Source organism: Pygoscelis adeliae, unplaced genomic scaffold (genome assembly GCF_000699105.1).
Source record: "Pygoscelis adeliae isolate BGI_AS28 unplaced genomic scaffold, ASM69910v1 Scaffold4, whole genome shotgun sequence".
Taxonomy (NCBI): Eukaryota; Metazoa; Chordata; class Aves; order Sphenisciformes; family Spheniscidae; genus Pygoscelis; species Pygoscelis adeliae.
The window spans coordinates 15,898,448-15,913,550 of NW_008824986.1; the positions used below are offsets into that span (position 1 = coordinate 15,898,448).

Here is a 15,103-nt window from a genome sequence, read left to right on the forward strand (position 1 = left end):
TACTCACCATTTGCTTGCTTAACATCACTCATTCCAATTGCTGGTAAGGTCATCCTCGATTCCTCAGCTGCACAACCTTTCTCTATGAGATGGCTCAATATATTTATTACTGGAGTAACTGATGCATCTACAAGCTCCACCACAGATCTGTAACTCTCTTTATCCACTACTTTTACTGTGAACACTTTGTCTTTCACCAGCTGTTTCATAAAAGAAACAGCTTTTGCGGTCCAGGCTCCTAATGGTGGCTTTACACCTAAAAAGTCACATAGTATGGAAAGGTTCTGAGGACAGTCCAAGTCTCAACAATACGTGGAAAGGCACAACAACACAACAGGTAAAACAATAGATTAAGCAGCAGATATACCAAGTAACTTGCCCCACCACTCCTCATGCTTGTAACAAGATTCCAATCCCAATTATTTAGATTCTGAACTTTTGTAGAACTTGGATTTAATAAAAATCTGATAAAGATCATGTACAACTAGTCTATTCCATAAAAAGAAGCATAAATTCAGATTTAATACTTCCTTAGTATGAATGTCTATAACAAGTGTCAGTCTTTGGGTCTCATGAATACAACCTATAGTTTTGAACAACATTAACCATCTCTCAGCCAATGTATCTGCTACTATAAGCTTCTTCCTCCTTAAATGTTTACTCTTTATGCTACTAAATTTATTTCTAAAATGCAAGTTATAACCAGAACTTTACAGTAACGGATTGGCAGAAGTTGCCTTCTAGAAAGATATATTTTATGCAGCAGTAATCCTTGACTCTAGTCACGAAACATCTTATCTGATCACTTTTTTGTGTCCATGTTGTGTTTAGGACCTTTCTTAGTCTTAGAACACTCATTATCAGCTATAGGCATCATGATTTGCCCCAGAAGAGATTTCTTTAGGTCACATTCCATATGCATCAGTTCCATCTCTACATACAAGGGAAGCATTTTTTCATGTTTTCCTCCAAAGTAAGAAGCTAGAATGCTGCTCTGAACTTTACAATACTTGATATTTAATCTGCTTTTCAAATTTTTGGTAAAGGAAGGGTAGACAACAAGTATTCTAAAGGAAGGGTACTGAAGCAAAAGGGTGACTACCTTGCATAGTGATGGCAACAAACAGAGAAAATAAACAATTTCCAACAGCAGGTTAAACAAGTATGTCAAAAAAACCCAAACCAAGCAGATTATGATCCTGGCTTGAGACAGAAGGATGAACTAGGAAGCACTGACATCCTTTCCAACTTGATAGATTTCACAAGCCTGGAGAGAGGAGTCTACCAGTAGTTTCACTAGATTTGCCCCAGGGGAGGGGGACAGATACAGTTCTGAATTTCAAGACTTAAAATGAAATTTTACCTTCCCCTGCAGTGTTAGAACCACAACAGATTTAAGAGTTCCACAAAATCCAGTAGGTGACTGAATTTTGCTTAGAACAAAGGCACATGCAAAACCTAACAGGTATGTTAATATAACATTTTTCCAAACATACAACTGCAGGTCACCAGGTACATTAGGAAAGATTTATCACATTTTGTAGATATGCCACAATGATTAAGAATTCTGGAAATAACACCTACTGTTATCTCCATCCTTCCCCATACTTCAATATAAGATACTACAGGCGTGATCATTATCTAACCCCAATTATTTTGCCTCTATCCAGTTTGAAACAGCTTATAATTTATTTCATACCTGCCAAGGTACATCTTATGGCTTGAGCTGGCAAGTCCATTAATCTTGGAATCATAGCATGAAGTCTAGTCAGCGGAAGAACTTCAAAATTACCATAATCTATATAGCCCACCAAAACAGTATCTTCAGAAACATATTCTATAACAGCAGCACGATACCAAAGATTGTCTTCTAGAAAGGAAGATACAAATGTTCATTGTACTTGCTTTTAACTTCTGAGAACAGAATGATTTTTTGGGCAGACCAATATAAAAAAAAAAATACAATGTCAATCTCAACATAAAACAGCAGCATTACAGTTCACACAAACCTTCAGAAAACCCTTATGGATGCAATATCTACCACCATCGCCCCTCGTATGAGTTGAGTGTGGCAAAATCATTCTTTCCGTAAAGACCCCCCACCTCACAAATACATACTGCAACAAAAAATTGACTACATGACATGGATGTAGTGCTTAAGTTCAATACATTTAAACAAACAGCAAACAGTATCTCAGCTGACCACAATGATATGCAGTTCAAAGGCCACGCAACAGATGTAATAATTTAAGTATTTTAATTCAATTAAAATATGTGAGAAACAGAAATACAAGCTTACTCAAGTTTATCAAGACATCTGATGTACTGAACTGATAGCTTTCCCTAGCTAGGCACCTGAAACCAGTGCGCATTCAAATGCCAACACAGCTTATTGGCAGTACTAGCTTTTCCTGAATGTGCCAAAAAGCATTTATTTCAGTTTATCTGTTCAGTCCCACAGCTAATTTATTCAAAGCAGCAAACCCACAGGAAATGGAAAGAAATAAGTGGCCAGGAATGTTTATCAATCAAATAAACAAGTTATAGCAGCAGCATTTCTGACCAGAAAAAAGGCATAAGAACAGCAATGTGTGTGGTTTTTTTTTTCCTTGTTAAAAGCTGGATGAAAAGGAGAATGATCTGTGGGGAAGAGAGATTAATCTTCATCCTACTGCACTGAGGCAAACAGGACTTCAGATTCTATTAAGTAAAAGGTATTTCTTTCATATACACTTGCCAGTTCCTAGCCCAAAACACTGCTTTATGCAGAATACTAGCCTATGTTTAGGCAAGATTCAATTTTGTCATGGGACTTGTAGAAACTTGACATCAGCGGTAACTGTCAGGTGGAAACTAAGTTATGACCATACAATTCAGGACTACCAGGTCTTGGCTAAATAACATTTTGAGAAGTTGTCTATCAGAGTATCATCATTACATATAATCACATTTCTTCTGTCCCTTTTTTGGGGTCTAAAATTCCAAGTCTACATTTATTTCCAGCCACAGGAAATAGTGCTCACCAACATATAAAAAAAACCCAAATTTCTTCATGGTCTCTTAGAAAGCTCCTTCATATAAAAATGAACCCAGTGTTAAGAGTTTGCACAATGAAGGGACCATTTTACAGTCTTTTTTTAAACTAGTATTTTATAGATGTCATAATTTGCTAGTAATAATTTTTTAAAATCACTACCAAATGCTATCTACAGCTCAAACCAGACACAAATAAAATAAATGCTATATGAAACATTTCTAAACTTAATTATAAAATGTGTTTATTTTTGTAATAAATTAAAGCGACATAAATCAAAAGCCATATTTTCACTCAATTTTTACCTGTGAACTGGGCACAGCACACATTTCCAGCAGCAGGACGGAAAGCTGGAGTGCTGGGAAATTTGTCGCAATGTTCATTAAGAGACACTTGAAGCTCAGCAAGTTGACCTGATGTTAAAATATATAGGTTTTGGAACATATACTGTCTTGTAATTATTACAAAAGTACACAGATCTTAAGTTCAAAGCCTGGAAGAATATCTTGTAGTATAATGGAGATTATTTCACATAATGTTTAACGTAATACCAAAATAGCGATGAGACTAGAACTCTTCAATCAGTAAGATCGAAGAAAGTCCTCACGTGAGTCTGAGGAATCACGGTGGTAAAGAGAACAGACAGGGAAAACCAGTCACAGACTTTTTCAACACAGGAACAAAACTGAAGCCAGTAGGAATTGAAACCAAGCTAGTGGAGGCATGCTAGAAAGAAACCAAGGAAGACAGCTCTTCAAACAACAGGCAGATGACAAGTGTCATTTCTTGCCAAAGGACATGCAATGCTATGAGTCTACCCAGAATTCAAAGGCTGCACAAGTACACAGAAGAGAAATCTTCTTCTGAAGGTTAGGAGACACACCAGGTCACATCTAGCTGCAAAAGCCCTTTTAGCTGAAAAAAATAATGCTGGCTCAGACAGCGCTAGGAGGACACATCCCACAAACTTACTCTGCTCTTATTCTCCCCCAGACATCTGTTTATGGGCACTGTGGGAGATGCACCTGCAGCCTGGCACTCTGACTCTAGTGTTACTTAGGTGTTACGTTTTACTGTATCAGAAGACACCAAAGCAGGGTTTGGGCGCTATTATCTGGCCTTCTCATACTCAGATATTCTCCCCATACTATGTAACAAAGGAGTTCAGTCCGTGCACACAGCCTATAAGGAAACACTTCCCTCTAGTGATAAAGCAACAAGGCATTACAGGAATAAACAAAGTGATTAGAAACTCACACACATTTCTGGAACACCTGAGAGAACACATTTAACATTAAATATTTGTGATACAAATTGACTTCAGATTGCTAAAATCCATGCCGCACCATCTTTCTACTTTGCACTACTCAGACTGGCCACAAATTATCACCTTACGGGTTAGTAAGCGATACTGGCAGCTAATACTGCAAAAAATATCCCATACAACACCATGGCTCTTAAATGACTGAGGCATGGCCTAAAGCTACAGGGAATCACCATTTCAGGCCAAACTACACGACCAGCAACACCTCCCTCCAGTCACTCTCTACTGAAGAGAAAAATGCCATACTAGGTATCTTACATCCTGTTTTTAACATGTCACTTACGGGCACTGTGTATCTGCTGACAGAAAAAGTTTTCTGGATTTTGAACGCAGGACACCACACCAGAAAATGCATCTCCGATACATACGGAGACACACTCTGCAACTGAATTAGCACAATGAAATTCTTCATCTTCAGGTATTTTTTCTTTACTTCCCTTAGAATGGTTTTCTGACACTGTACATATTGGGGAAAAAAAAGAAAAAAAAAAAGAGGTTGCTGATCAAAAGCTAGATGACTTTGAAAATTTAAACATGCTGAAGCAGTTTATTCTTTTTTGCTGACTCTTTGGACTTTGAAGGCTCCTGTCCATGAAATTTATGCTCACATAATCATCATTAAACAAGTACTTTATACTATTAAAAAGCATATGTGCTACCGTCACTAGTGAACTGAATGAAGCTCCACAAGCCAATGTTTTTAAGCAGGAGGTGACACTAGTGAACAGCTAGAATATTTACTACATTCACAATGTCATGCAACACAGGAGGACCTAAAATTCCCCAAGTTTTTTCCATCTCTTACTAAGAAGTTTGATTTGCTTGCTTACCTCTTGAAGAGTCTCCTCCTTTGGCATTACTTCCTGGAGTTAAATCAGACCTCATTTCTAACGGTACTTTATCTAGGCCATCTCCTAAAATACAGATGTAAAAAACACAAGTTCTTTACCATACAAGATAGTCATCATTTAGTTTCATTTCAGAACCATCTTCTGAGCCTGACCTATATCCCTATCACAAGGTAAGCATGTTGTTCTTATTTGTTGAGCACTTAATATGCTTAGAATGCAAAATAAAAGTAGTTTCAGAGTAACTCAACTCCTCGAGTTTTCTGAAGACATTCACAGCTCCAAGACTGTTTGACTAAATAAAATGAGCAAAGCAGTAACAATCAACATTTACTTGTAGTCACTAAAGTCACTGTTAGCTGAAAAACTGATTACAGCTTTTCAGACACAGGGATTCATAACTTACCTCCATATTTACAACACTGAATATGCAATGAGTTACCAAGATTTACAAAGAAATCTTGAGTTTCTTAGCTATTACATATTCCATTTCCGATGCATGAAGCAGTATTCCAAGCTGTCAATATAATTATTTTTAACTGAAAACCTGAATACAGGTGTTTAAGTTGCTTGTAAAGTCATGGAATAGATGCATGCAACATTTCATGAATTCAGTGACATTTTTGTGATCTTCTCTCCAAGAGGTTGGCAAGTTATATTGTTTTGCTGTAAAGCAGCAAATGTGAAATATGCCCAGCACAACCCTGAATCAGTTGAATTTACACATGACTAAGGTGAACCATAATTTATAGATTGCAGGGACTATGACATGGAGATAAGCTTCCTGTACATCAGGAATTTCAGCAAGCTAAGAGGATCAACCATCACTTCCTTCAAAGTTTCTACGGGCTGCTTATCAATGAAAAGAATATGCTCTTAGCACTATATTGTTCTTGCTCTGCAGCCAGAAAAAAACCCAAACAAAATAGCCCTCCAAACAATGACAACAGGCACACGTTCTGTGTATTGATCTGGGTTCCACAACCAAAGCCACCCCCTCAGCTCAACTGAAAATCTGAATTCAGACTCCTCAAAGGTCAGGTGCTCTGCTTGTCTCTATCCACTGAGGCTTGCTAAGTTAGAAATATAAACATGCTTAGAGTTCTCCAACTAGATACAACAATATCCAGTGGTTGCACTTTCTTTGGGAGACTTTTTAGTGAGCATATATGAAACATAACAAAAGCTGGTAAAATCCTTAGTGGAACTAGAAACCGATACTAACATTTTTAAAGAGTTAAAAATGCATGAGATAAAAGGAACAACATGGTCCCAAATTTGCATGCATCTATTAAAACAGAAAAACAAACAAGATAATGCAGAAAACGCAGAATTTATTACAATTCTACTGGAAAAGTAACCTTACTAAAATTTAAGGCTATTAAGCATAACAAGATATTTCAGGTACAGACATTCTAAAATGACCTCTATATGGAAAAGTGAAGTAAAAGAAGACTAAAAAAAAAAAAAAAAAAATCAAGGGCAGGTTGAGAGTGCACCAAGAGGGAGGAGAGCAAAAGAAAAAACCCTCCTCTTTTAAAGGTATTGGGCAGGGGTAGGGGGATCGAAAGTGAACATGAAAGACTTATCAATTGTGGTTTTTTTTTTCCCCACACTACCAAGTACTTACCAAAATCTGGAAGAATATCTACAGCAAAACTCAACATCATTTCCTCCTGTAATACATCAACAACAGTTACTGAACAGTGCTTTCCCATGAGTTGGGAAGAAAAGCTGGCGCTGCCTTCATTCCATCCTTTTTCTTTTGGATGATAATTAGCAAAGGAACACTTAATGGCCTGGAAAGAATTACAATTAGAATGAGAGGGGATTGGGAGTTGTTTGCCCTGTAGAAAAAGTGACTAAATAATTAAGGCCCTCAGAAATATCATCTCACATATAAAAGTTAAAGGTGCTGTTGGAATTTGAAGCGCTATCAATTCAACTAACTTCTTTACAAGAGTTAAGAATTAGGAAATTAAGTTCAAACTGTAAACGACATTTCCTCTGATTCTCCCACTATTTATGCTGTCTTATGTAAGGCATGGTTGTATCACACATCACATCTGACCACAGGTGCATGTCCTAACTTGCCTTCAGCAGACACTGAGGGCTTTAAGCCAAGATTCAAACAGCTCTCAAAAATCTTTTATGGACCCAGCAGAAAGTCATGTGAACAAGCTATGAAGGACTATTCCAATAGCTGCTAGTCATAGTTGTCACTGGTTGAAAGAATGCTTCTCTATTCTTCTTTGTGCATAATTAAACATACTAGTTTAACTCACAGATTAAAGCTAGACCATCTATTCTGTAATGGAAGACATTCATATAGTATGGCAATGAACTCGGACCAACAGCTGCCTTTACTTCAAACACAGTTTACCCAAACTACAACCGATTTTTCACTAGTGCATGAGACCAGATTAGACTATGCAGGCAGAATGTTTCCCCTGCTGTCCTCTAGCGTATAAGGGACATGTGGACCTAACCGCCCTGCAGGGTTTTTTTTAATCAGCTCAGAATCCAAGAATTCTGGGAATAGGAAGAAAAAAGCCAGGTGGCCTTCCTCACTCCTATGGAATACCTAGGGAACATTTCAGAAGGTGAACTTAGTGTAGTATAGCAGTTTTTATGCATCACTTTCATTGAACAAAATACTGTGATAATGACAGTTACACTGAGACACGAGTTAAACTCATTTCAGAGCTATTCATTTAGAATACCTCAGCTCTGTTAGGAAAATAGAACTCACACATGGAGGAAACAACAGTTCAATGTCTTTGTGCAGAGCTTTAATCCAGGAGAGTGGAATATTTTCTTCATTTCCATAATCTATATAGAATACATGTGCTTTCTTTTGCAATATATCCACATCTTTTACCAGTGCTCTATTCCAGGTCTGTGTAGGAATAAACGATAATCTTAGTAAGAACACATCATATTTTGCTTTACTTTTGTTTATCAACAGAGGCACTGACCAATTCTGAGGCGACTCAAATAAACTCAACTCACTGTAGCTGCTGTGCTTCACTGCTGTGAAGCTAAAATTCTACTCCTATGGATATTGGCTACCGTACAGTAAATCAAGAATCTGCTAACAGTGGAGGAGAAAAAGGGGAAGAAATACAAAAAAGGGGTGGGAAGAGAAACAGGAACTAGACGTGGCTATAGAAATGCAACCAGAAAAGTCAGGTAAGAAATGAAGTAAGAATAACTTCCTTAATTAAGCAGAGTCATATTCCAAACTGTGCTAACTACAGTAATTTAAATTTGCTAAGAACACACACAGCCTTCAAGCAGCAGTAGGACAAACAGCGCCTGCAGGGCTCAAGTACATAAACACATAGAAGTAAACTTTTTAGATGGGGGAAAAAAGAAATCAGTACCTTAAATTTGAGTTCCGTATGTTATAAAGCTAGTTACTACCACAATTCCACCACAATAAACTGATCTCTAATTAGCAGCCTTCACTGGTAGAGACATAAAAGCAATAAATGCAAAACATGACGAGCTCAACATAGAATGGTTATTTTATGGGCAATCAGATGTTACCTGATGCAAAGAACACCTTGCAACGCAGACTTCCCCTTTGATAGCAATATATTGCTCTTGAATAACTGTGTTAGCGTAACAGTCTTGCAGTTTCACAGAAAGTTTACTGATCTGTTCTAAAACTTCTGGAGAACTCATCTGTATATAAAATTCACTTGGACTTTTGAACTCTGTTACTGTACCCTAAAAAGAAAAGCCATAGTAGATGATAATTATGCAAGAACAACCTACAGTATATTATTCAGAACCAGTGTTCATTTCAATAAATGCATTTCACCCTATACCTGATTTTGTTCTTTTATTTTGAATCTAGCAGTAATTAATTAACTGCAGGGAACAAAATCAGGGATGTTCACCTTCACAGAAATAATCTTCCTCACTTACTCCCCCCCTGGCCCCGCTTGTATTTACTCATCTTTATAAAAATAAAGGAATTCTACATGTGACCAAAATGAGACAAAGAGCTGAGGTGGTATGCAGCTACGTATGCTTTACAAAGCTTCAAATGCAACCTAAGCATTGTAGGATTCTTCCAAAATAAAAGTACCTGTACTTCCATAGCTTTTTTGATCCCTAGAGTCTGGAGATCTGAAAGCATTATTTTCTTGATGTGCTCTTCTGTCTCGAGAGAATCCACAGAAGTTGAATTACCCTATTTAAAACAGCTACAAGTTATGTTTAAACTTGAGTTGTTCAGCTGTAGCTCCTTATAGTAACAAAAGAAAAAAGAACTTTTTATCATTTCAAGAAACATGTAAAAAAGTGCTTTTGTTGACTTTCCACAGGAAGTCTTACAGACTTTGTATTACTCTTGAAAATAACTTAAAACATTACCACAGAGATATACTGAACAGACAATGAAAAACAAGCGCTGGAGTCTCACACATTCACCTCTTCCTGTCACACCTGTTTTACAGGACAACTCAGCTATATTTCCTGCTTGTGATGCTCTCATAAATAAGAGGAATTGAATTCCATCTGCTTCCTTGTAGCTTTAACACCACAGAGTAGATTATAGCTACTGCTTTAACTGCTGGCATCCATTTTTAAAAAAAGCCTGAACGTTTAGTGTAACCTGCCTAATGCATACCATCTGTGTCTGTGACACCCTAAAAACATGAGAAAAATAACCTCATACATATCCTTAGGGAAAACCTCTTTTACATTTGGACCAACATACCGCAGACAATTCACAATGACTGAGATTACTGTTGCAACTGCCAAATTGTTTACTTGCAACAAAGATCATTCTAGAAGATTTTCCATAAAAACACATCCACAGTACAATAGCCAAATAAATTTTGTTTAATATGCAATATAAGCTCTCTTACTTCCACAAAACTTATTCAAGTTTCAGAAGATGAATGGGGGAAAAATAAAACCTTCTGTTATTTCAAAATAAATTGGCTACAAATTATTTATTCATATTGTACATCCTCTTGATATAAAGGTCCCTCACTATCAGTTGATCGGTTTTATTAGAACACAGTCACAAGTACACACACAGCGGAAACTTATCAGGATGAACTAACAGAAGTCTCATGACCCAAAATGAAGCTTCCTTTCTAAATTCCTTCAAAAAGTTAAACAGATGAATGAGCTACCTCTAAGTAGTGCATGATGAAGGAGTTTTCTTGTACAGTACAAACGTGAGGCTAGTTGGAGGTATTCACATTTACTCGCTTTCATAAATATCGTCTGTCGTGGTTTAACCTCAGCCGGCAACTGAGCACCACACAGCCGCTCGCTCACTCACTTCCCCTTCCCCCCTACCCCGGTGGGATGGGGGAGAGAATTGGAAGAGTAAAAGTGAGAAAACTCATGGGTTGAGATAAGAACAATCAAATAATTGAAATAAAGTAAAATAGTAGTAATAATAATAATAACAGAAGAATATACAAAGCACAATGCAATTGCTCACCACCCGCCGACCGATGCCCAGCCAGTCCCCGTGCAGCGGACCCCACAACCAGCTTCCCCCAGTTTATGTCCTGAGCATGACGTCACATGGTATGGAATGTCCCTTTGGCCAGTTTGGGTCAGCTGTCCTGGCTGTGCCCCCTCCCAGCTTCTTGTGCACCTCTTTGCTGGCAGAGCATGGGAAGCTGAAAAGTCCTTGACTAGTGTAAGCACTACTTACCAACAACTAAAACATCGGTGTGTTATCAACATTATTCTCATACTAAATCCAAAACACAGCATTATACCAGCTACTCGGAAGAAAATTAACTCTACCCCAGCCAAAACCAGGACATCGTCCCAAGAAAGCACGAAGGCAGCAAAACAATCTCCTGCAGAAGAGTTCATAGGAAGTCTACAGGAAACGTTTGGCTGAAAGTTAAGATCAAGAGAGGCTTCAAAACATTACAAAGGAGAACTGCATCGTGTATAATTCCTGCTACAGCAAAGAAACAAAAGCTTCTCTGCATCTGTTACTACACAGTACTACATTAAATGTATTTCTCAGATAATTTACAAGGCTCCAAACATCAGCTCATGATCTATGCAGAAAACCAGACACCAGAATTCTTCTGAACTGGAAAAGCTACATCTGTTTCCTTCCTCAAATATTTCTCTAGCAACATAATACATGTCTTGATTTTTAACTTTTTCACAAATTTTTTTTCAAACACAAACAGAATTGTCTTACAGTGTTGCTAAGGGCTCTAGAAGTAAAATTTTTGAATGCTTCTCCCAGCAACTTTTGATTTGAAGCACTGATCTTTTTAAAAGGAGTAGATTATAATATTTGGAACTTGTTCCTTTCCTGCACAGGTTAAATTAAGCATATTGCAACTAGCTCACAGCAGATCCATTCAAGACAGTGAAAATTGTAGTCTATACCTTAAGATAAATTCCCTTCTCTGTTTTAGCAGGTAACTTGCCTCCATTGTTATTACTTACACTGTAATCAAAGAAAAAGATGTTAATTTTGAAGAACCAAAGACAGACGAATAGCATTCATAACACCTACTTGCAAACGGAACAAGAAGGCTGTGTTCATAGTATGTGGTTTTTGTCAACCCTTATTCCTCCTCCAAGAAAATGCAGAATGGCAAATTTGTTAGTTCCCCGTCATGCAACATCTGGTGTGTTTTTCCCGATGCCATCAACAAAAAATTAATTTATTTTGATTAAAATGGAGAACAAATCTTACACTATTGTGGAGTTCTGCTAACCCTGTAATCCCAAGCCAACCTTAAGAACTACGAAATCACAAAAAAAAAAAGCTATTTCAGTTGAACGCACAAGTAATATCCAGATAACATATGCCAGATTGTCCCTGTGTCCCCCCCCCATTCAGTCACTGTAGCAAAACTTGTGGGAAAGAAAAATCTCTCTTGTAAACTTTGATTATGGCCACCCGGTTGCAGATTCACTGAACTGTGATCATCACTCCTTGCTAGAGATTGTCAGCTTAAACACTCAGATCACACTCCTAAACTGTTCCAAAGCCAGCCAGTCAATTTGCACCATGTCATAACCTAAAGGTGCTTACTTCAACTGAAACAGATTAGGGAGTGATCTCTTGAGCATCTAAACTGGCACGTCAAAAAGAGATCATGAGCAGCTAGAGAATGGCCTGGCTGAGACAACTTCTTCTAATCACAGCTGTGCTCATCAAAGATAAAATATCCATGACGTTCACTGAGGCTACAGTTAGATTCAAAGGGTGCCTCTTCTGAGTCTATTAAATGCAATGCATTAACCATGCCACTGCTGAAAAGCAGTCTCATTTCTCCTCCCTTCCCTACATCATCAACAGCAATAACAAAGTCATGTGCGTGCTTACTGCATGCTCACATAGTTCTGACACAAGTAAAAATAATGCTTTTGCTTTAAGTCACACTACAAAACACCTTAAGAACTCCAATATCTTTCAAGTCACCCTTCTAAAGCAGCAGAGCTGGTTTTTCTGACAAGTATGAAATAATGCAGTACTAGCCTAAGAATAAGGAACGTATTTTACTGTAATAATACCTTTACATGGTCATTTAAGTTGCATTGGGAGGGAAGTTGTATTGGGAGGGATATTGTCTTTCTGTAAAGATTATTTGGCAGAACTTTTAATAAACTTACTTCTGTTTAATTGGCTCACATACAACACTATGTGCTGGCCAATCTTTCTTCTGACAATCTGCAGAGCAATAGTATATTTGCTTGCATTGTGAACATCTGAGGGATCCTAAAAAAAAAAAAAAAAAGTCAGAGAGGAACATCTATATCAGAAGAGACAACAGCTGTTAAGATACAAACTCCATGTATTATTAAATAACTGCTTTACAAGATGGTTCCACTACAGTTCTAAACACATACAAATAGGCATTTGTATTCACATATAGCTATCAGACATTACTGCCCCCAAATTCCTTCTATATTTAAGAAGGAAAAAAACAATTTTTGATTAAGGAGATGCTCTCTTCTGTTTATCAGTTCCATAACTCCGACTATATTCTGAATAGTCACTATACTTGCATCTGAGAGATAAAAATATACATCCATTTTAAGACATTTCTAAGCAAACCTGATCCGGTTTCCCTGGTCAATATACTATGCATCACAGACTACAGGACAATAGGCACTTACCAAACAGACCACAGTGATGGCAAGTCCTCATTTGAGGGGGTGAAATTAATGAACTAAAGAGACTCTTATCATAGCCAATAGAGAAAACATTTTCAGAGGAATATTGCAATTTCTTCGGCTTCTTATGGATCAAATCAGAATGCGACACCTGTGGAAGAAGAAAAATTTTAGGTGATTCTGACCAGAAAAAAAGCTGCCCATTAGGGTAGAAATATTCTAATATACCAAAATGTGACAACAAAAAGTCAAAATTTCAAAGTTCTAGAAAGAGCAATATATGCTGATCATTTCTGCTATCTAAAAATGCTCAGAATATTTGGGGCAATTATAAAGTGCAATAACTCACCGTATTTCCTTTATCAGTTGCAGCTGTCAACAGCAACTTCCCTCTACCAGTTATGTCTTCCATGGAACTTCCTAGGAGCAGAAATATTTGCAAAGAGATCTGATTTAACAATGCTGATGCATGCCTGTGTTATGGAGTATTTGCAGGAAGACACAAGGCTCTTATCTGCTCCTACTATTCTGCTAGCGCATTTGAGCAAATGGAGATGCTAGGACCATGGTACACTCTGGAAGTCACTTCTTGTTATCATTCTGATACTACATTTATTCAAACCTACCATCAGTGGTATCGTTAAAGCAACAGTTTCACAGCTCTGTGCTTATCACTTGATAGACGTCTTTATGTCCTCCATCCATAAATTTGTTTCAATTAAAGTTGTTCATCAGGAACAAAAAAAAATTATGTAATTGCCAACATCCAAAGGGCAAAAATTCAGAATAGGCAATTTTACAGTAGCTGAAACAGTACAAGTTTCTTTCAATACTGTTGAACACGTTGGTCTCTGTTAAGTTTATACTTATGTGTAGTTTTGTCACATCAACAAGTATTCAGAAACAAAACACTCTGAAACAAGAGATTTTGACTTTCCAATGAGTGCCTTATAAGCCTTCTGGTCTTTCCAGTGAGTTTCTTCTTTATCAAACAGCTCTTACAAGACAAACATTCAGCTAAGTCTGCATACCAATACACTAGGAACTATGTTTTTGTAAGTGGGCAACTCACTTACCTACAAAAAAATTGTTTCAGTTGTAGACTACACATGCCATTCTGAGCTTGTTCCAGTCTGGCAAGCTTATTAGCCCAAGTTCTCCACCGAGCCAACATAAAGCTTATGTGGCCTTTTTTCCCTACCTGGAAGCAAGGTAATCTTGTAAACTTTGCCTAAACTAAAACTCTTGCCTAACATGAAATCAAATTTCATGAACACTCCAGACCCAAGAGGGCTGCATACCAAGCTATCTCAGATCTCCCAGAATTAAGTCTCCCCCCACCCTTAGAGTAAAAGAGAACATGGATCAGACAGTACTGAGGCGCTGATGAAGGCAGGAAACATTGCTGAAGGAACTCCAACTCCCACTGCACGTATCTGCACCAAATTCCCCAGTACTCCAATCATCCTGTTTTTTCAATTACCTAAGACATTCCAGCCCACACAAGTTTGGATAATTAGGAGTTAGCTGTATTTATAAGCCATACTCATACCGATGATGTTTATCAATAATCAAGCATATACACAATTACAGAAGAATAAAGTCAAGATACCTTTGTCAAGGTTTGGACAAAGTCTCTCTTTTATTACACTTGTGCTGCAGTTAAAACTTTCTATAGTGTTTCTACACTTGGCAAAAAATACCCTGTATTGTTTGTTCACAAAATACTGATTTTTGTTAGATATTTTAGAAATTCAGCCT

General features: G+C 37.5%; 1 protein-coding gene across 1 annotated transcript in view; it reads right to left on the minus strand.

Moving 5' to 3' along the window:
• TDRD1 (tudor domain containing 1) overlaps positions 1 to 15,103 on the minus strand; it is a 24,547-nt gene that overhangs the window by 8,826 nt on the left and 618 nt on the right. The window contains 10 exon segments of the mRNA XM_009326048.1: positions 8 to 256; positions 1,700 to 1,870; positions 3,340 to 3,447; positions 4,642 to 4,815; positions 5,189 to 5,272; positions 6,837 to 6,882; positions 11,603 to 11,663; positions 12,839 to 12,944; positions 13,346 to 13,493; positions 13,692 to 13,762. Coding sequence (XP_009324323.1) covers positions 8 to 256; positions 1,700 to 1,870; positions 3,340 to 3,447; positions 4,642 to 4,815; positions 5,189 to 5,272; positions 6,837 to 6,882; positions 11,603 to 11,663; positions 12,839 to 12,944; positions 13,346 to 13,493; positions 13,692 to 13,762 — 1,218 coding nt within the window.